Genomic DNA, 21585 nt, shown 5'->3' on the forward strand with positions numbered 1-21585 from the left:
TCTCCCTACACAGGGAGCTCCAGGCCAGCCTGAGTTGCCGGAGACCCCACCTCAAAACAGATCGAATCATGAGCAGCAACCCAAGCTGAGTTTTATGATTTAGCCAGAGCAATTTTAAGCAGCAGCCTCTCTCATAGCTAGCCAAGCCTCCTTTATTTACCAGAAGCAGCTAATGGGCAACCTTTGCCCTACATTTGGCCAGCCTGGCCTCCCCGTGGCTACTCCAGACAGATAGTAAAGCTTTCAAAGCCTCTGCTTGGGCTCTGCAGAGCGTAAAGTGAACTTGGCATTGGTTACCGTGTGTAATTCTTATACGTGGTTCACTTCACCCTCTTTGGCCTCTTAGGGAGCTTGCAGGCCACCTGTTATTGTCTTTGCAGCCAGGCGGGCCCAGGAGCTCCTGGGATTTACAGACCTACCCCCCCCCATCCTCTGCACTGTCACTCCCTTAGCGCTCAGCCAATGACTTGTTTTGAATTCCAGCAGTAAACGCTGACTTGTGCAGTTTTTATTTGCATCCGTTATTGACCTCAGCAGGCCATTAGGAGCCTTTCTGTGCCTCGGGTCGGTTGCCCCTGCCCTGTGCTCACTGCAGCCCTTAGGAATGGGTGTGATAACTTTAACTTTATACACGTAGCAACCAAGCAAGCTTCTTCTGTGTCCAGTGGCTGTGCTTACAGCATTTGCAAACTAGAGCCTGTATTATGTGGCCCCATTTTTCTCTATTCTGTCTTCTGCATGTTGGGTTCTTTTTTAGGAGGGGGATTCAAGAGGGTTTCTCTGTGTGGCATTGGAACCTGTCCTGGAACTTGTTCTGTAGACCAGGCTGGCCTCGAACTCACCGAGATCTGCCTGCCTCTGCCTCCCTAGTGCTAGTATTAAAGGCGTGTGCCAACACTGCTCGGCACATGTTGGGTTCTTAGTGGGTGTGCAGTGCTTCCCCTGACCAATCCCAGATGGCTCTAGAAAGTTAGGAAACGTGGTATTTGAGTGTTTTAGTTGACCACACAGAGGCCAGAGGGCTGAACTTAGCTGACTGGGATTTTTAAAGAGGGGGTGGTTCTTTTACAGACATCTCCAGGAGGCAGGAGAATGGCTAGAATGACAGTCCCCAACCCACCAAGAACCTCAACTAATATGGATAGAATTTGTGTCACGTAGTGGTGCTTGCACAGAGCATCCAAAGCCCTTGTTAGCATCCCTGCCACCATAGCCTGCAAATGAGGCACTATGACTGCCCCCGGTCAGCATGGTCTCCACCTTTCTCCCTCTCTCCTCATGTATCCGGCTCAGGTGAGATCCGTGATTGGGCAAACCCATGGGTGTGCCCACGCTTTCACAGCAAAGGCTACTGGGGAAGAAAGCCATTGGCTTGGCTTCAATACAGGGTACAGCGTGTGAGAGAGGGAACGGTAAAGAAACTGCTGACATGACCACTCCATTTTGAGGGGGCAGATTTTTACTGTGACAAGGAGAGAGAAAATATTCAGGGGCATCTGGAAGAGTCCAGAGCAGAGAGAAAGGAAAGCAGGTTGAACATAGGCTGTGGGAGAGAGTAATGGTGACAGAAAGATAACAAGAGCTAGAGAATGGGGCACGGTGAGAGAACAAGAGTGGGCGGAGAGAGAGAGAATAGCAAGAGATAGACCAAGAAGAGCTATAGAAGGAGTGTGGGCGGGCAAATCCTGTGGATTAGACAGAGGAGGAGTAGCTGCCAGAGGCTCAAAGGCCAGGATGCTGCTGTGGACCAGGTACTTGTGATGCTGAGGGAGCCCGGAGGCCAGCATGGGCTTTGACATACTGTTAAGTGCCACAGGTATATGTCAGCTGGAGGGTCATATGTCCCCTCTGCCAGAAGTAAGGGAACTGGCTCCTTTGGGAGGAACAAAAAACCTGTTTCACAAGTTCCTGAGGAAGGCTGGCGTTTATCTAAAACAGAAATCCTTCTGCAGTCCAGCTTGAGCTCATTTCTGGATATTCGGACCTCTTGTGAGACCTAACATATAGAAACTGTGCCTTTTACCAAGAACCTTAGGTGGGTACATCCCAACACACTAAGGAGATAGAGGGGCTGGGCAGACTCCCCAATTGACTCTTCCTGGGTCTCCAAAAAGATAGAGGGGTAGGGCACACTCCCCAAATGACTCTTCCTGGGTCTCCAAACATGCACACACACCCTTGGATGACTGTCTTTGAGCTTGGTCACAGACTGGACAATGTAGGTGAAGGTGTTCTAGGAGGTGGCTTGTTGATAATTATCCCCAGCTGTCATGAGTGGCTCGGGCTCTGGTTTGCCTGGGGCTATGGGAGGGGATTGTGGCCATCTCCTAGCTACGCTGATCTTTTTGGGTCAGAGGGTGTAAGGCCAGCAGGGTCCTCACCGTGTATGTCACCTGTCTCCCCTGACTGAGGAACGAGAATGAGGGTTCTTCACTTCCTTGGGTAGGATTTGACCACCTGAGGTACTTTGGTTCTTGCAAGGGCCTGCAATATTATGAGTCTTGCTGCCCTAGGTGTTATGAGCATGACCCAGCAATGCCCCCACTCTGTGGTACCTAGCCTTGAGGTAAAGCCTCGGGCAAGGACCAAGTCACATAGCACCTTTGGCCAAGAGAGTGAGTGCTGACTTGTAGAAGGCAGAGCCTTGGTGTGTGTTTGTTGTGAAGCCCTGTCACCACCATGGCCGGTTTCCTCAGCCACCCTCCTCCCTGAGAGTAATCTTTCAGTTCATCTGGCCAGTTTATTGCCTCAGATGTGGAGTAATCAGACAGTTGACCTCAGGAAGAGAGAGCAACGGCCCTCTTGTGCTGTGGGCAAGCTCTGTCCTCTTCTTACTTTCCCACTTCTGTGGCCCCTCACCCCCATCTCATGAGCTGGGAACTTCTTCCTGAATGCTTCTGGCAGCCCCGAGGTACAAATCCTTCCCTCAGGCAGCCACTGTCTAGCCAGAAAATGGGAGCCATTGGGGCTGACAAGATAGGTCAGCAGGTAAAGACACCTACCACCAAGCCTAACTACCTGGGTTGACTGGCAGTCGGGAGGAGAGAACCAACTCCCCCTAGTTGTCTTCTGACCTCCACAACTATGCCATGGTACATATGCACCCAGTAAATGATGAATGTAAACAAAATTCTTTTTAAAAATTAATGAGAAGCATAGGGCTCGGAGATCATAACCCTGCCACGCAGCATGGACTTGGTGTGTATTGCTGGTCTTAGTCACAATCTGCAAAACCTCATCTTCCCCCCATTCTGCCAGAAACAGGTCGCATAACACTCGTGTGGTGCTTTGCGGGCACAGAGGAGCTCGAGTCCTCTTTTCCTTCCTCCTGCTGCCCCACCCCGCACCTGCTCATGCTGTATGGAGCGAGCCAGAGTGGGGACACAGTCACCTTGGTAACAAGGAGACTAATAATAGGTTAATAATAGGTTCTTTTTAAAACCCTGGAGTACCTCACCGCGTCTCTCTGATGGAGTAACAGCTCCCGCAAGAGCTAGCATTGGGAAAGGCGTGCAAGACAGACACAGGGAGGGGTACCACGCTGGCAGCTGCCAAAGCTGTCTAGAGCTCCCAGCAGGAGGTGCAAATGAGCAGACTGCTGGGAGTCACTGGAAGACAGCATTCTAGGATGACCTCTGCCCCTCGGTAGCACTCCCTTGACCAGCTCAGCGGCAGAAAGGAGACCATGGGTGGCGATCGCTGATCTGACTGAAGCGTCTAAGGCAGAATGTTCCAACTAGCCAGAGCTCCAGAGGAAGTCAGATGGCCAGGAGGAGGAGGAGTTAGCCTCCAGAATCTGCATTGGGCAGATGGATGTGGGCATGTGGCAGGGATGTTGGATCCAGATGAAGCTACACCACTAGTAAGAAAACAGGAAGTCTGATCATTGCAAGGAACCAAATTTAGCCAACAGCTAACTATGCTCAGAGGCAGATTCTTCCCCAGATAGCCTACTGGACCCCTATGAGGGACCCCATTCGCCCACTTGAACTTTTGATCTAGAGAAGTGAGTGCTAGCTAAGGAGCATCGTGCAGAGCAGTACCTCAATAGGAAAAGCCATGCAGGGGGACTGGGCAGAACTAATGATGCATGTGCCATCTGCCATGTTATGCTGGGGGCTCTGGGGAAGAAGAGCAGTATTTCCAGAGCACTGCACTTTTTAAGAGAGGCCAGAAACTTGGGTGTAAACCAGAAGTTTCTCATCCCACCTAGTCCCGCAGTTGCTTTTAAAGTAACCACTCTGAAGCTTAATATGAATTACAAACTGTTTGGCCTATTAGCTCAGGCTTATTATTAACTAGCTCTTCCAACTGAAATTACCCCATTTCTATTAGTTTATATTTTACCATGAGGCTTGTGGCTTGTTACCTCACATCTTGCTTCTCTGGCAGCTGCTGACCTCTCCCAGACTCCCCCCTTCTTTCTCCCTGTATCTCTGCTTGGATTTCCCACCTGGCCCGGCTCTGTTCTGCCTCGCTATTGACCAAAGCAGCTTCTTTATTAAGCAATGTTAGTAAAACATATTCACAGCCTACAGAGAAGCATCCCCCGTCAATTGGGCTGTATAACATGTCTCATTTTTAAAACAGCAACAAAACCAAACACCTTTGGGGATAAATATACGCAGATTTCCTGTCTAAAGCACGATCCTTAGAAGGTTGCCACAGCCTCCCTCCTTTCTCCTCTTCTTTATTTTTGTGAGACAGGGTCTTAACTCTGTAATGTAGGCCTGGTTGGCCTCAGATTTGTGAGGACTCTGCCTCCTGAGTGCTGGGGTTATGGGTACGAGCCATTGGCCACTCCTGGCTTATTACTGCTTTTGTTTCAGTCCTGGGGATGGAACGAAGGCCAGGCCGTGCTAAGCGAAGGCCATGCTAAGCAGCTGCTCTACCCCAGCCTCCCTTTTTTGAGATGTCGCCTAATTTGAAGTCTATGGTCTTTCTTACCTACAGGGAGGATAGTGTTTCTCTTGACAACACTGGCTTCAAGCAGCAGGTAGTTTGTGTTAAAGGCTGTGAGGGCCTCTGGAGACACCAGGAGTTGCGGTGAGAATTCACCCTCCACCCGTGGCAGGGGAATGAAATTGTTGTTGGACCTGGTACCCTCATGGAATCCAACCATTTCTGTTCTCTTTTGTCCCACCTTTCATCACTGCCCCGAGTGACTTCTTTGATAGAGGAAATTATGGCTGTCATCACTTTTCTTTTCTCTGTTTCTGGGATCCAGCTGGTGCCTTGGACTCTGTCCTGTCTGAGTGGGGGATGGTGGTCAAGACTCATGAGTGGCTGCTCCCAGCATCATGGCCACTCAGGCTCAGCAGGCATCATCTGGTTACTTAGCAGGACTGCTGAGCGTTCACAGTCCTGGCTGGCTCCATATCCCACCCCTCCATCTTTCTGCCCTTCTAGGCGGGTCCACATATGTAACCTGATGGCATGGAATTCTTCCCCAGATCCGCCTACCTGGGGACCTGGCCACTACTCAGAGCTTGGTTCTGGCAGACTCCCCTGCTGTCTCCACACCTCTCTCACACCGCCCCTAGGCCAGAAGCAGCATCTAGTTGCTGCCACCAAATCCCTGACAGAAGCCACTTAAGGGAGGAGAGGTTTATCTTGGTTAGCAGTCTGAGGGGATTCCGTCCATTAAGGAAAGGAATGCATAGCAGTAGGGAGCATGCAAGCAGAACTCCAAGAAGCAGGAAACAGAGATGAGACAGGAAGCGGAAGTGCACTATAAACCTCAAGGCCTTCCATGACCTGCTTCCTCTCGCTCGGTCCCACTTCCCAAAGTTCCACAACCTTCCAAGCAAACATGTGAGCCCACAGAGGAAGGGAGAGATTTCACATCGAAAACGAAACATCTGGGAATGTCCAGGCTGGAAGGATGTCCAGGCTGGGAGGAGCTGTCTGGAGATTTTCAACAGCACATTTTCAGTGTTACCGTAGCCTCGTGGAGATGCTTGGCGTTTGGGGTATGATCCCTGCTACTCATTCTGCTATGGTAATGTCCATGAAACAGCATAGGAAATTTCTATTTCTCACAGGGGAAACTGTACAAAGGGGAACTGGGGCAACGGACTGGAGTCATGGCATTGTTGGGCACGGAGACACCGCTCTGTGCTGCCGCCAACGAGTCCTGAGGAGTCTGCCTTTAGAGATCTTAGCTTGGGCTAAGCCCCATCCTTGGCTTTGTTGAAGAAAAGAATTTCAGGATGAGCCAGTAAGAAGCCCAGCTAGAGTTATTAAAAGGCATTTTTTAGTAAATGCCAGAAGCCAAGTCAACAGGAAGGTGTTAGGGAATGAAGGCGACTTACCCAGGTGTGGGCTTCTGGAAGGAGGCACAGGTCACTGTCTTTACAACAGTTATATGTGGAATTTCAGTTATTTCTGGTTAGGAATCGCAGATTGGTTCCTGAGGTGCCGGCACCTGAGGGGCTGTAAGAGGGTGAACTCTGGATCACCGGGGTGCAGGAAGCTAAAGCCTCTCCACTATCAACACATTAATAAGCTTGTTTGCAAGGTGTGAAGCCCTTCCTCAGGTTACCTCCACTAAGGCCTTGAGCTGGGTTTATTGATATTTTAGCATTCTTATTTATCAGGATTTCTACATAAGTATTCTTTGTGTGCAGGCAACCGTTGTGAATTGTGCTGGTGAGGGGCTCCAAGCAGACTCCAGAGTAGAGGGCCCCTTGCCCTTCCCATGTCCCTGGAATTTTCCATCATCTTTCCATCCTGCCTCCATGGAGGGGGGTTTGTAATGGATACAGGGGGGAGGGGTGGGGACACACACACACATACTCTGGACTTGGGGTGCGTCCAGTGTAGACAAGTCTACACGGCTACTTCAGTTCAGTTCCAAACCCCATCACTGTCAGCCACGCTCATTTCCTTTCATTAGTGGTGACCCTCTTTCCGAGCCCAGTGAGGGCACCCAGGGCTGTGACAAAGGAGCTGAATATGGGTCACCCTGACCCATTTCCATCTCAAGTTCAGAATTAGGGTGGAAACTTAAGTCGCTCTGAGACTTGCAATGCCACCGAGCTCTGCATGAGGCTCCCCAGCCCCCTCTGTCCTGATTTCCCATGCTCACTCACTACAGTCACACACTCTCTTCCCAGCGTCCTTTGGGGCTGCATGCTGCAGACATTGCTTGTACGCATAGACACCCCCTCCATATAACCAGTGATGATGGGGAACACATAGCAGGGTGTACAACTTGCAAAGAACCACCACACCAGTCTTAAACTGGGGTGCTCAGAGACAGGGGTTGTGTACAAGATCAGATGGGCTCCAGTTCAAATCCTAGATCTGACTGGTGACCTCCAGAGGTCCCATCTGTAAGAAGGGGATGGTATTTGTGTCTGCCTCCTGGGATTGGTACAGGCTGGACAGTAGAAGTGCAGGAAAAGCGTGGACGCTCCTCTGGCAGAAAGTGAATGCTTAACTCAAGGCTGTGGCTGCTATTTTTAAAAATATTTTAAATTACGTGTGTGTCAGGGGTTAGGGTATGTGCACGTGGCTACAGATGCCTGCAGAGGTCAAGAGGCATCAGAGACCCCACAGTTAGTTACAGGCAGTTGTGAGTTGCCCCATGCAGGTGCTACGGATAGACCTCACTCAGGTCCTTTGCCAGAACGGTATGTGCTCTCAATCACTGAGCCATCTCTCCAGTCCCTTGTACTTACTATTTGTAGGCAGTGTCAATTCTTTTTCAGGATCAGATGAGTCTTCTGAATTGGGAAGTTGCTTCTGTCAGATGCTCAGGCAGATGAGGAGTGGAGTTTGTGTAGGGAGGGGGTCGGGGCAGGGAGGGGGACTGGACGAGCCATCTGTGTTGAGGTTTTGACTTCTTAAAGTATGTGGGGGAGGCGGGGGGGGGGGGGCTGGAGGGTTGAAGGTGGGGGTGGAGCAGGGCCAGCGAAGAGTTGGGAGAAGGGAGAAAGGATGGATGGAGACTGGGCTAGACTAAAGGGCGAACTGCTGTGAGCGGGAGCTGGCCACCTGTCCCACCTCTGGGTGACAGACAGTGAGAGGTTGGCATCTGTGGTGTCCAGGACTTTGGCTCTCGCTCCTCACTGTCTCCTTCACTTCAAGACCTGGTTCTGCTTCACCTTTTAAAAAAAAAACAACAAAAAGACTTTATTTAAAAAAAAAATAATTAGGGCTGGGTGTGGCGATGCATGCCTCCAGTCCCAGCATTCAGCAGGCAGAGGCAGGTGAGGCTCTGTGAGTTTGAGGCTAGCCTGATCTACATCATGAATTCCAGACCAGCCAGAGCTACATAGTAAGACCTTGTCTCAAAATAAACAAAACAAAAACCAGAAAAAAAAAACACAACAAAAATTTGTATATATGGAATTCAGAGGTGTCAAATCCCCCCCCCCCCCCGCCCCCGGGGTTGACTGCAGTTACAGGCTGTTGTGAGCCATCTGACACGGAGTGCTGAGAACTGAGCTCAGGTCCTCTGGAAGAGAAATCCATGTTCTTAACCACTGAACCATTTCTCTAGACCCCCAACACAATCATTTTTGAATGACAGGTTCTTTTAGGAATCTAATGAGTCTAACCTTGAGAAAATTGCACTTCACAATAGGCACAGTGTTTTTGTAAACAATCCAGATTTGATGGCTACTAGGATCTCAAGTAAGAACCTCTGTTTTAGATCATTTCTAAAGGGGACATCATCTTAAGGTCAAATAGGTAAACTCCTACACAAGCTTCAGAACCCAGATAAAATGTTACCTCTTGAACAGAGAGCTTTCTCACTTGTCCAAAACAGCTGGACAGCCCCTCTTTCATGCTGTACTGCATTGCTTGCTCATCTCTTGGATGGCCTGCATCCTGTAATAATCACTCATTGCCTCGTTGGTTTCCTCTTTCCTCTACTGACTGGATTGGGAGTTCTTGTCCATCTTCCTCACTTGTTGGTCCCAGGGTCTGGGAGTGTTGGAGGTCCAGCTATAAGTTAGGAAAAGGTGTTTCCTGCAGAAAAGGTCAAGAGTCAGGGTATAAGTTAGGGTAAGGAGTTAGCTGCAGAAATAACTTCTCTATATCCTCTGACAAGGGGAGGAAACCCCATGTGGTGGAATGTCTTTTGGGGGTTTTACCAGTCTGCTGAAACAGTTGCTTGGGACTTCCAGATCATAAGTGACCGTCAGCACAAGTGGGATGACCAGGAAGAGGCTTGGGAACCTGGCATTGGTCTTGAAGATGCCACCCGATTAGATAAGGGGGTGCGTAGCTGGAACTATGCCAGTGGCAGTAGCTGTGGGGTTGGGGTACTTTAAAGATCCCGGCTGCTTTTGCCTGGATGACTCTGGTTCCTGGGTGGCCACCACCCTCTGCCTGCTCCCCAGGAGCTCAGAATGTAGGTGTCTCTTCCCAGAGTGTCCATGGGAAACTCCTCGCCTAGGTTCCCAGGCTGTGTAGGCACTATTTGCATGGAGGATGACCCACAGAAGTTCTGGTCTTTTGGTGGTCAAGACCTGAGTCAGAACTCAGTCACAACTTGGAGATTCTGAGCATGAAGGAGATGAGGGAAACAGCTGTTTACAGAAGGCTTTAGTATCGTACAGTTGGAAACGTCTTCCATCTGTAGCATCGATTCCTTGTGAAGGCCATGGGCATTTAGCCCAGTGACAGGAAACACACTCAGCAGGCTGGAAGAAAGTGTGAGGGACCTTAGGAGGGCATCAAGCTTCTGCTTTTGATGAAAAACTCCTCCACCCCCCACCCCCCCACCCCTGCCTCCTGCCAAGAGTTTGTTTACCATCCTTTAGGCTCCCAGTTTCAGCCCCATGCCTACAGGGGGAGGTTCCTATTTTTCTCCTTAATGATCATGTAGCTCTCACTTTATTTGTTGGTGGGGGTTCCAGTCCTATAAATGAAGTTAGGTTAGATACAGAAGTCTCCAAAGACCTGTCTTAAGGTCTGCATCATTCTACAAAGGACAGAAGCCCATGAAAAGGACAGTTAAGAAGCCTTCCCCAGAAGACCAAGATGTCTTCTCTACCACTAACTCTTGGTCACACAGAACCACATGGACAGAAGTGGCAGTATCCCAAGCTACTTATTTCTGGGCATGGGCACAGGTCTCTCAGTGAGCCAGCTGAGTTTGGAGCTGTGAGAGCAGTCCCCAGCCACTGGGGTGAAGTCACGGGGTGGCTAGTATTGGTCCCAGCTGCAGTGGGCATGCAGAATGTCTGCCGGATCCCATTGCTGGGAACACCAGAGGACTTTGATGGAATTCTCCCAGTGTTTGCAAAATGTTTGGGGTTTGCAAAACCACAAATGCCTCTTTCTTGGCCACTTCTTTTGCCTTTCATCCGCTTTGCCCTTCCTGTGTGTGCAGAGAGATGGAATCCATGTGTTCCAAGGGCCTTTGTTGAGTTCACTGCCGTGTGAATATTCTGGGAGATTGTTGGAAGTTCCCAGGGTCGGGGTCCTCTGCCCTTGAGGGAAGATGCATTCGCTATGAGGTGTGCTATTACACCTTATGCGTATACTGCCACAAGAATATGGGGTGGTGGCAATGGCTCTCCCATTTTTTTCCTTAGAGAAGGCACAGTCTGACTGCATATGGTGAGTCCAAAACAGCTTTTTCTCTGGTGATGCAGCTCTCTCATCCCAGCTACTTGAGAAGTTGAGGCAGGAGGATCACAGTTTCCATCTCAGTGGGCTAACGGGGCTATTAAAGTTCTGCCTGGGTAACCTAGCCAAACCCTGCCTCAAAAAAAATGAAGGGAGGTAGGGCATTGGTTGCTGGCAGAGGTCTTTCCTAGCATGCCAAGAGACCTTGTATTTCACCCCCCAGCACCACATGCAAAGAGAGTCTAACAGCTGGAGTGGGGGGGGGGGGGAGCATGTGCAGAGCCTGAGCCTCTGAAACTTAGCAAATTCAAGGAGTCCAAGAGATAAGGGTTCTTTCCCATAACTCTGAGTCTCTCTGTCCCCTTCAAGAGTAGAAAACAAAACCAAAAAAAGGGGCATTTTTCCCCCTGATCATTGCAGGCAAAAAAGAACAGATAAAATTGGAAGTACTTCAGCTCAGTGAGAGAGTACCCACGATGATTGTGTCAAGCCCTCATTCAGCCTCTAGACTGCAAAACTCTAGTGACCAGAGTTAAGAGTAAACCACTGTGAGGGTTCCCCGCCAATGCATGCTTCTGTCTCCTTCAAGGGCGATGGCGTCATAGCATATTGAATGCAGCCTGTTCACACACCACTGCCTCGTAGTCATCTTGTGTGTCCTTGAACAGTCTTTGTGGTTTGCGGGTGCTCGCTATTCTGTTGGAAGGCTGCAGTCCAGTTTCCTTATCCATTCTTGGTCACCTATGCAGTTCCCAGGTTTTTGCTCTATAAATAAAATGTACAAAGCACCTTTGGAGCAGCAACTGTTTGTGTTTTGGATTTTTTTTTTCTTTGATTTCTAGAAGTTGCTTACAATGTTCAAGGATAGACTATACAAAGGTGTTACCAAAACCCCATCTGCAAAGCACGGCTGTCACAGACTGCAGGCCAAGGGCTGGGTATGATGCGTGCAGGACACTCTGGCTATGACCATACCATTGACAACATCAAGTTTATATTCTTGAGGATCTTACTGGATGTGGGAACCCACGGCATGCAGCGATAGCCCAATGGGAAGGATGCTGTACCCATGAGGATCTATCTACAGATTTGGGGATGGGATATTATTCTGTGTATATTCATCCTCCGTTTTCCAGAACACTCCTCGGGATCCTTTCATCTACACAGCTGCCCTTTCATGGCTCATTTGGGGTATATGTGGTGAAGTGGATTGGTTTCGTTTTCATACTAGAAAACATTTCCAAAAGTGTCATTCACACGTGCAAGAGAGATTGTTTGATTCAGGGGAACTTGCGGTAGGGTCTAGCATCTGCCAGAACCCATGCTCCACAGGAGTAATATAGATGTTGGCAGTATTTGTCACCATCATCGTAGGGATAATCTGTTTACATGCACATCTGTCCTTTGGCAACACGAACCTGTTGTCAGAACACTGTGTGATATATGGAGATGGCAGCTGGTGATGCAAGCCATCATTACCTCACCCCACTGCCGGAGCCTCCATCCTCAGAGAAGGAACAGCCAAACTGCCAGATGGAACTGGCAAGCAGAGTCAGGCACTCTATGCTTAATGCTGGGACTGAGGGCTACAACTCGGTGTGCGTGTGAAAGATCATGTGTGGTGATATTTTGTTTGTGATCTAACAAATAAAACTTGCCTAAATTTCAGAGTGTGGAGCTAGCCACTAGTTAGCCATAGAGGCCAGTCAGTGGTGGCACACACTTTAATCCTAAGGCAGAGGCAGATAGATCTCTGTGAGTTCAAGGCCACCATGGGCTACACAATATTGATTCAGTCTAAAAGAGAAACAGAGCCAGGTGGTGGTGGCTCACACCCTTAATCCCAGTACTTGAGAGTCACTCTCCTTTGATCCCAGCACTAAGGAGGTGGAGACAGGAAGGGATATGGTTAGACAAAGAGAGGAATATAAGGCAGGAGAAACAGGAGCTCATGGCATTCAATCTGAGGATTCAGGGAGACAGAATCTCGCCCTCTTCCGTCTGAGGATTTGGTAGAGGTAAAAAGAACTCTAGCAGCTGGATGCTCTGCTTCTCTATCTTTCAGTTTTATCCCCCTAATATCTGACTCTGGATTTTATTATTAAAACCAATTAGAATTCACACTACAACCATGGCTATCTGTTGTGTGGTTTTTTCCCCCCTTGTGCCAATCACTTCTGTTTGGCTAACTTGTCCAGTGGGGAAATGAGAGGACTTCTGGTCCTGGAAACCCCCTATTCAGGCATCTATAATTACAGGGCTGCCACAAACTCAGCTTATTTAAGGAGTTCAAAGATTTTGTCCAACCCATAGTCTGGACAAGTGAGTTTGGGGTTTATGATTCATCAGAGTCCCCTTGCCCTGGGGTCCCTCTCTCTTCTGCAGCTTGAGTGACCACATCTCCAGCGGAGGGTCTACATACATCAGGCCATGCATCGGCTTGGTAGCTCCCTCTACATCTTACCTGGCTGGTTAGCAGGTCTGTGTGCTTACACTCCGGTTGCCATTTCTCCAGGTCCAGCAGAGTTTTTCCTCCTCTCAGGCTCCTGGCTTCTGCAGAATAAACCCCGTGTCAGTCTCTGTGGTTCTCTCTTCCTTTGATCTGTTTCTTCTCCAGACCCAGAAGCAGTTAGTCTCTAAAGGGCTCCAAGAGGCATCGTGCTACTGACATGGTGGGATGCCCATTCTTACTTGGCCAAGCTCTGCTGGCTGAAAGCAATAAGACCATCCAGAGACAGATAGGGATGGAAGAGGAAGCAGGTACTACCCACCCCTAAAGTGAAATGAATGCCGGGCTCTTGATGGCATGAGAAAAATATTCAACTAAGCATTGCCAGTGACCAAGTCCAACCATTCCAACAGAATGCAAATTAAACTCTGAATAGAATCCTGGGTGGGGTGGGGGAGGAACAGCCACAAAGCTTTCAGAGTATCATTAAGACACATTTGGTTGAGTCTGGAGGCTCGTGCCTGGTATCTCAGACCCGGGGGCTGAAGCAGGAAGGTTGCTGTGTCCAGGCCAGGCTTGGGCTACAGCGTGAACCCCAATGTCAGCCTTCTCTCCTCCCAAGGAAGCGCATCCTCACGTTGGGACTCGCCTTCTCTGTCTAGGACCTGAACTTACATACCCTGGTTCTATACTATTATTCTCTTTCCTCTCTAGAAAAGGCTATTTTTTTTATCAACATAGCTTTATTAAAGCTTCATGTAACATATAAACTTGATAACTTTTACCTATGAGATAATTTTAGTGAAATATATTTTACACAGAAAAAGATACTGTGTAACTAAAGATTTCAAAAGCAGTTTGTAAGCAATGAATTTTTTTTTTTTCGAGGCAGGGTTTCTCTGTGCAGTCCTGGCTGTCCCAGGTCTTTCTCTGTAGACCAAGCTGGCCTTAAACTAGCAGACCCACCTGCCTCTGCCTCCCAAGTGCTGGGTAAAGGTGTGCGCCACCATCGCCCAGCTGCAAATAAACATTTCTTATTCTTTACACATTTGTAAAACTATCAAATAAGGCATTTTACGTATTTCGAAATTCAGTATATTTTTAAATGCAGGCAGGCGATATAGTATATTAAGCATTACTCTTTAGATCAATGTCAATAGCTTAATGGTAAGAATTCAAGTAACATTGAAATATGTAGGATGGATTTGTGTGTGTGGTGCCGGTGATTGAACCCAGGACCTTGTACATGCTAGGCCATAGGATGAATTACTTTTATATGTTAGGAAAGAGTGTGAAAACGGACACAGGGTTCTACTCCCCTGGGGTGGCTCTCTCTTCTACAGCATACTGATCTACCGTTTTTTGCTCTCCTCAGGCATAGGCAAGAATGTCATTTGTGACCGCACCGCGACGCCGCTGGACGCCTTTCGCATGATGTCAGCAGCCCACTACTACCCCAAGCTCATGAGCATCATGGGCAACGTGCTGCGCTTCCTGCCAGCTTTCGTCCGCATGAAGCAGCTGATCGAGGAGGGCTATGTGGGCGAGCTGCTGGTGTGTGAGGTGCAGGTGCACAGCGGGAGCCTGCTGGGCAAGAAGTACAACTGGAGCTGCGACGACCTGATGGGCGGTGGCGGCCTGCACTCCGTGGGCACCTACATCATCGACCTGCTTACCTTCCTCACTGGCCAGAAGGCAGTTAAAGTCCATGGGCTGCTCAAGACCTTTGTAAAGCAGACGGACCACATCAAGGGCATCCGTCAGATCACCAGCGACGACTTCTGCACCTTCCAGATGGTCCTGGAGGGTGGCGTCTGCTGCACAGTTACCCTGAACTTCAACGTTCCTGGAGAGTTCAAGCAGGACGTGACCGTGGTGGGCTCTGCAGGGCGGCTCTTGGCAGTGGGCACCGACCTCTACGGGCAGCGCAATAGCGCCCCGGAGCAGGAGCTGCTGTTGCAGGACACTACATCCGTGAGCAACTCCCTGCTGCCCGAGAAGGCATTCAGCGACATCCCCTCGCCCTACCTGCGGGGCACCATGAAGATGATGCAGGCAGTGCGCCAGGCTTTCCAGGATCAGGATGACCGGCGCACGTGGGACGGTCGGCCTCTCACCATGGCCGCCACCTTCGACGACTGCCTGTATGCTCTCTGCGTGGTAGACACCATTAAGAGGTCCAGCCAGACTGGAGAGTGGCAGAACATTGCCATCATGACCGAGGAGCCAGAGCTGAGCCCCGCCTACCTGATCAGCGAGGCCATGCGCAGAAGCAGGATGTCCCTCTACTGTTAGCACTGGGACCTGGTGGACTCGACCTGCTGCATGGTGCCAGTTAGGGGGAAATGCACTGTGGAGAGGGGAGCCGTGGGTGGGGATTGTGGGAGGGGCAGCATGAATGCGCGGCACGTAAGAAGGTAGTCCCCATCCTAGGTAGAGGGCCCCATCAAAGGTGGTGGTGAGCCCGAGATTTCGTATTCAGGAAGACGTGTGAAAGGAAGGGGGTATAACTAGCACCTCTGTAGTCCATTACTGTGAGAAGCAAGGAGGGGCCGCCCCCGCCCTACCTCATCCACCCGCCGTGGCCGTCTTTGCAAACCAAGGCTGTTTATCTGATAAGCTCAGTGGGAGCTAGGCTCTTTCAGCGCCCCCCACTGGCAGGAGAGGGCACTTCATCAAATGTCTTCAAAGGGGTTTTTGGTTTTGCTTTTTTTTTTTTTTTTGGTGGAGGGAGGTAGAGGAGGTGGGTGGGGCTGGTGAGAAAGTTGTCATTGGGGAAGCCACTGTGTGTTTTACTTTAAGGATATGAAGGAAAAGTACTTGGTAGCAAAGTGCTCAGCTTCCTTGCTTGCTTTGTGTCCTAGGAAGCATTAGGGCCTAACTGGCTCAATGCTGTTTACTTGGTAAGCGGCGTCTGTAATGGAGAGCAAACAAGTGGTAATCTGTACGCCTGAGGTGACCCCAGATGACAGACAGAAGGGGGTGGAACCAGCACGAGTGGCAATCAAACCGTCCTGCCACAAGGCTGTCTAAGCAGTGCTAAGAATGCCACACATAGCGTGGGCTTGACTGTAGCTGCCTGCCTGGGTCAGGACAGCTACATTCCTGGGTGTCGCAGTATGAGTGCCCCAAAAGAAGGGAACACGAGCCCAGCCCCAGAGTTGCTGTAAGCCCAGCTGCCAAGCAGAAGAAACACATTTAGGAGGAAAGACATTAGACATTTGTGAGTTTAGATAGGAAGCCATTCGCTTCATGCCCATAGACTCCTTTTCTCTTAAGAAGAGTCAGGCTCTTTCCCTTACCCTTGGCCTTGATTTTCAGGATTCCAATAGCTGGAAACTTGACTAGGTATTAAAAAAAAGCCAACAGGGATTATATTCTCAGTGTTTCTAAAATGGGGCTTGAGATCCCCAGGAGGGGGTATATATAGGTGGAGAAGGTTCACATTGGGGGGGGGGGCATCTTTTACTTCCTCTCCTGATCCCTTGTCATTTTACTCTCTGTGTGAAACTAGAGATGGCCAAGTACTAGCTTAGACCAAGTCTACAGATGCACCCTTGTAAATGTTCGCTATCCTCAAACATCACTAAAACAGTCTTTAAAATTCAAGCCTGGTCAATCACATCCAGTTTGAAAACAGGGACTTCTCTTTTTCTCGGTTGACCTCGCCAATGTTCACCCGGTGTGGTAGTTTTGAGGCTGGATACATAGACTAGTCCTTGGAAGCTGTCTGCCCGGAACAGCCAGTGCTCCTCCCTGGTAATTCCTGGGCACCGCCATACTGGAAGCCACACACCAGTGGAGTGGCAGTCATTTTCCAGCAGGAAGGAGGTTTCTAGCGGGTGTTGCCTTGCTAGGAACCCTCCTGCAATATGGTAAAGTCAGTCAGCTGAAACTGGGAGTCTGTGCACAGGGCCACATCATAGACTTTGGGGGGGGGGTTCTTTCTCTCATAAATTGCTCTCTAGGGAGTAATCCCCCTTAGCTACCCTGAACAGCTGTGACTGAAGGTAAAATCGGGGCATGGTAGATGACTCCATGGGGTTCGTTTCTCCAAGTCATTTATCTAAGTAGATGTTCTTGAGAGTTCAATTTGTTTCTCTCCTTCACCCATGATATTGGGGGCTTTCCCTCCAGAGGCCCCTGATCTCTGTGATAAACATGCCGGGTCTAAAACCAAAGCTCTCATTTGAGGCTAGGGGCTGCAGAAAGTATGCATTCTTCGAAAGCAGCATGGGAAAGAGGAAGCGGACTGAAACTATATCTATTGGAAGGCATGGGGTAGAGGTAGAGACAGGAGGGAGAGGCAGGCAGGGGCTTCTCTGAATGTCAGAACGACAACAGATGGTTTCAGGGGCTTCTGAAGTGTTCCTTCAGCCCTTGGGGTCCCACGTGCAGATTCTTGATTAGCTGCAGCAATGTGAGGCTGGAATCCCAAGCTTTTGACAACATTCTGCAAATAGACTTTGATCTAAGTCTTGGCAGCAACCCAGGCACTCCTAATTTCTTTTACATGGTTTAAAGGCTTGGTGGAATGGAAGCTGTTTGGGGCTTTTTTATTCACTTCCCCCTTTCCTTCTTGATATATATGAAAGTTTGGACTCCCAGAGATTTTAAAGCAAGGGTTTGGGAATGCCCCAGGTTTAGCTGCAAAGTTTGGAGTCTAGAACTCCTCTGTGGCTACTATCAGTTCCTCTAAGACTTCTCCCCTCATTGGTAAAATTGCATCTTGGGGTTCCTTCAAAGCTCCTTTGTCTACTTGGCAGCACATCCCCCAGTGTCAGGTCCTGTGACACTCAAGGTACAGCGTCACCTGGCCTTCCCACCGAATGCAGAGTATTGAAGGTGCATCATCTTATTATCTATAAAATAGTATTGGGTACTGCCTCACTCCCTCTCTGTATATTCGAAGATGTAACATGCCCAAAGCCACATGAGTGAGCAAACACAATGTGTACCTCTGTTGTTCTTGCCAGGAAAAGCATTTCTCATGAAGCCCTGTAGGGGGCGTGCTCCCACCCCAAGGAGCAACTGTAAGAGACATGGTCTGAGATCCACAGCACTCTCCTTCTTGAGCAGGATGCAAATGTGATGTCCTGCCAGCAGGTTGACAATTACAGCTGCCAACAGAAGCAGCTGGTTGGTCTTCCACTTCCCAAGTGGAAATGTCACTCAGCTTCTTTTAAGATGGATTTCCTATGTTGATTTTTAATTGTGAATGACTCAGCCACCCTGGGCACTGGGAACTTTCTAAGCATTGTTGGCTATGATAGCTGGCCTTGGGTTTTGTTGCTGGGGGTGCTGAGTGTAACATAGGAAGACGTCTTTTCCCAGGAAGCAGGGCTTCGGGGTTTATTTGGGACTTGGGTTGAAGCTGTGTGTGTCGTTCCATTAAACACTCTCTTATTCGTCTTGTCCAGTGACTGAAGCTATTGAACTTGACCTGTGGCTATAAATTAGGTTTCTGATCTGGTCTCTTTTCCCAGTGTGTACTGGAGGAACTAGACTTTGTTAAGGATGCCCTGAGGAGAAAGTCAACCCAATACACATGAGAGGACATCAGGGTGGCAGCTGTCAGGTTCTTCCTTTGAAATCCCAGAGAGAAATGTAATGGCCAAGATTGTCTCCTTCTTTCGTGGTAGACTCAGGGTTGAAAAGCCCATTTTCCCGAGCCTCAGTTTCTTCCTGACTGAACTGCCCCTTTAGGGCTACCACACACAGGGAAGGGAGGCGCATCCCGACAGTCTGGCTAGGTATAGAGAGGCCAGGGTGAGAGCACAGACCCGCACCGGACAGTATTCACTGAGCTGTGACAGATACGCCCGTATTTTACAAAATATGCTACAAGACTGTGTGTGTGTTAGGGACAGAAGCCAAGGCTTTGTGAATACTAGGCACGTTCTCTGCCACCCGTCCTCAGCTGTGTCTTGAAAGTATTCAAAAACCTTGTGACTATAGCGGCAGGGTCATCTCTAAATTTGCGCCTTTATGGAGGCTAGGGGACACAGAGTCAGATGCACTCCTGGAGGAGGACTTGAGGCCCACTCTGCCACCATTGCCTGCTGTGGATATGAAGCTTGACCCTGACTAGCCTATGACTCTTGTTCCACCCACTGGTGATTTCCTTTGCCCACCAAATCCCTGAAGGTTACAGGACAGGGTGATGACACTGGGGAACTAGCTGGAGAAACTAACACCTGCCAGACCATCCTGTTCGTTTCCTTTGGGCAAGGGAAGGGGGTGAAGAAGGGACCATTTCAGGAGTCTGCAGGGTGGCTCCAGGGTCTTCGGCACTTAGGATGTTCTGCTGGCCCACACTGGGCCATGTTCTGAGTTTAGCTGCGGCTTCCAGAACTTCTCTGCAGAGCTGTTAATGCCGCCTTGTACTTCTGTAAAAGTGAGAGGTTGGTGGTCTCCTTGGAGCTTGGCGATGTGAATGGCGGCATCAGTAAAGAGAAGGTAGCCGACCCCACTGGCCTTTTCTCCCCTGCATCAGGGTCTTATTTGCTGGAGTTCTTGAGAGAGCCAACGAAGCCTCTGGCTCTCCTCCAGGCTACTGACATGTTGCACTACTGAATACTCTCAAATCTGCTGCAACCTTTTGTTTACACCAGCAGAGAACAGAGTGATAAAGAGAACGTTATAGATGAAATGCTTGATGCTTAGTGCAGCGATCAAAGCTTGCCTGGGCCAGTGGAGCAGGGAAGCCATCACGGCCATGGAGTCACCACACCACTCTTGTCTCCTGGGCCCTGTTCAGCTCTCTGCTGTCCCCTGCAGCCACCACAAGGGCTAGGCTGTCCAATGAGCCCTATAGCTTCTAAGAAATGCAATGGCTTATTTGTAGTGCCGAGTGACAGCCTAGGCGAAGAAGTAAAAGCCCATGACCTACCCTGCCTCTTTATTCTGCCCTGCCCCTTGTTTAGGGGAGGGAGAACTTTCTAGCAATTATGGCTTTGTTTGCTGCCTGGTGCTTTTATAGTATGTCATTTCCTTTTTCTAAAACCAAAATTGCATTGGTTTGGTTGTCACTGTCAAGGGTATATTTATTGTTTTACAAATGTGAGTATATATGTATGTATATGTATAAAACCAAACGTATATATAAAAAGTCAAGGCATGTATACTAGATATTTTAAAGTTATTTATCAAAGGGAAAAGATGTGTGTTATAAAGTAAAACAGAGTCTATATTTTATATATAATGTTAGATAGCAAAAGATAGCTTATAAATTATAGAAGGTTTTACTTTTTGTTTTCTATTATTAAATGAAAAAAAAGAAAATTTTAAAAGGTATTTAAAAGATACAGGAGAGGAAATGCAACAGTGCTCAGTGTTTTCAAGGCAAACCCTTAGGGAGATGGAGGTGGCCTGAGTCGATGGTACCCACTGATGTCTGTACGATGCTCTGGTCTGGGGTAGGCATGCCAGCCAGCTGTCTGGGCTGTGCCAACAGTGCTTTCAGCTGTTCATGAATGGAGTTGATGGGATGAGCATTGGTGGGAAAAAGGATGAACATGGCAAATAAAGTCTTTAAAGAAGAGATGATTCCTGCCTGGTCGTGTTTTTCTAACCCCAGATGCTCTTGACTTGGGCGTCAGCTCAGTGTGTGGGCTCTGAAACAGAAAGGGGGTACATTTGAGATGGGGGTTTGGGGGTGAGGCTCTGTTAGCATTCATGAAGCTACAAAGGTGTGGGAATTGTTGAATATGTACTGGATCAATCTGCTTCAAATTATTCTGAAATTGTTGAAATAGAGACTAGGATTTGGGCATGTATGCATAGCTGTGTGTGTGTGTGTGTGTGTGTGTGTGTGTGTGTGTGTGAGAGAGAGAGAGAGAGAGAGAGAGAGAGAGAGAGAGAGAGACGACCAGGGAAGATAAAAACACAGATTTTACATCAGAGGACCATATTTTAGAATTTTCTCATTCAATATCATGAAATTGGTTTAGTGACACATGCCTATAATCCCAGTATTCCAGAAGTATAGACAGGAGAATCAAGAGTTTAAGTCCATCCTTAGCTACAAAGCAAGTTTGAGGCCAGCCGGGTTACAAGAAATGCTGTCTCAAAAACCCCCAAACCAAAAAAAAAAAAAAAAGGCACTTCCTGACAAGCTTTCTTAAGAGCATCTTTGTCTGCCTTGTGTTTTAGGAGCATTTGAGAGTGGCCATTTGGACTGAGTTCATCTTAACTGGAAATGTTGCATGGCACAGAGTCTCATGATGGGCTTGGCCTTCCCTCTGCTGTGTCTTAGCAGAAAGAGCACAATCATTTCTTCTGGTCTGCACCCTCCCTTTACGTGAACAGTTCAAAAAGATAATTAGGACCACAAAATCCAAAACCTCCTTATTCACAGATGCCAACACACACACACACACACACACACACACACACACACACACACACACACCCATTCCCTCAGCAAATTTCTGCATCCACACACCCGAGTACGGTACATTACCACACCTTAGGATTCTCTAGTGACCCTCGCCACTCCTAATTAAGGCCATGCAGAAAAGGGAAAGGGCCACTTGCCCAAATGG

At 48.9% G+C, this 21585-nt stretch overlaps 1 protein-coding gene and 1 long non-coding RNA gene across 4 annotated transcripts in view; one reads left to right on the plus strand and one right to left on the minus strand.

Moving 5' to 3' along the window:
* The window catches only part of Gfod1 (Gfo/Idh/MocA-like oxidoreductase domain containing 1), a 96544-nt gene extending 75960 nt beyond the window's left edge, over positions 1–20584 (plus strand). For all 3 annotated transcript variants that reach the window (XM_075969794.1, XM_075969795.1, XM_075969796.1), the window contains exon 2: positions 14415–20584. In XM_075969794.1, the coding sequence (XP_075825909.1) occupies positions 14415–15334 (920 nt within the window). In that variant the 3' untranslated portion in view covers positions 15335–20584. The remainder of the gene's footprint in view (positions 1–14414) is intronic.
* LOC142848148 (uncharacterized) lies at positions 6315–8982 on the minus strand. The gene is made up of 3 exons (XR_012910379.1): positions 8743–8982; positions 7686–8111; positions 6315–6435 (listed from the first exon to the last, which is right to left on the minus strand). It is a non-coding gene; the product is annotated as an uncharacterized LOC142848148 (long non-coding RNA).
* Positions 20585–21585: the final 1001 nt, after the last annotated feature.

The sequence above is a fragment of the Microtus pennsylvanicus genome, chromosome 4 (genome assembly GCF_037038515.1).
Source record: "Microtus pennsylvanicus isolate mMicPen1 chromosome 4, mMicPen1.hap1, whole genome shotgun sequence".
Classification (NCBI taxonomy): Eukaryota; Metazoa; Chordata; class Mammalia; order Rodentia; family Cricetidae; genus Microtus; species Microtus pennsylvanicus.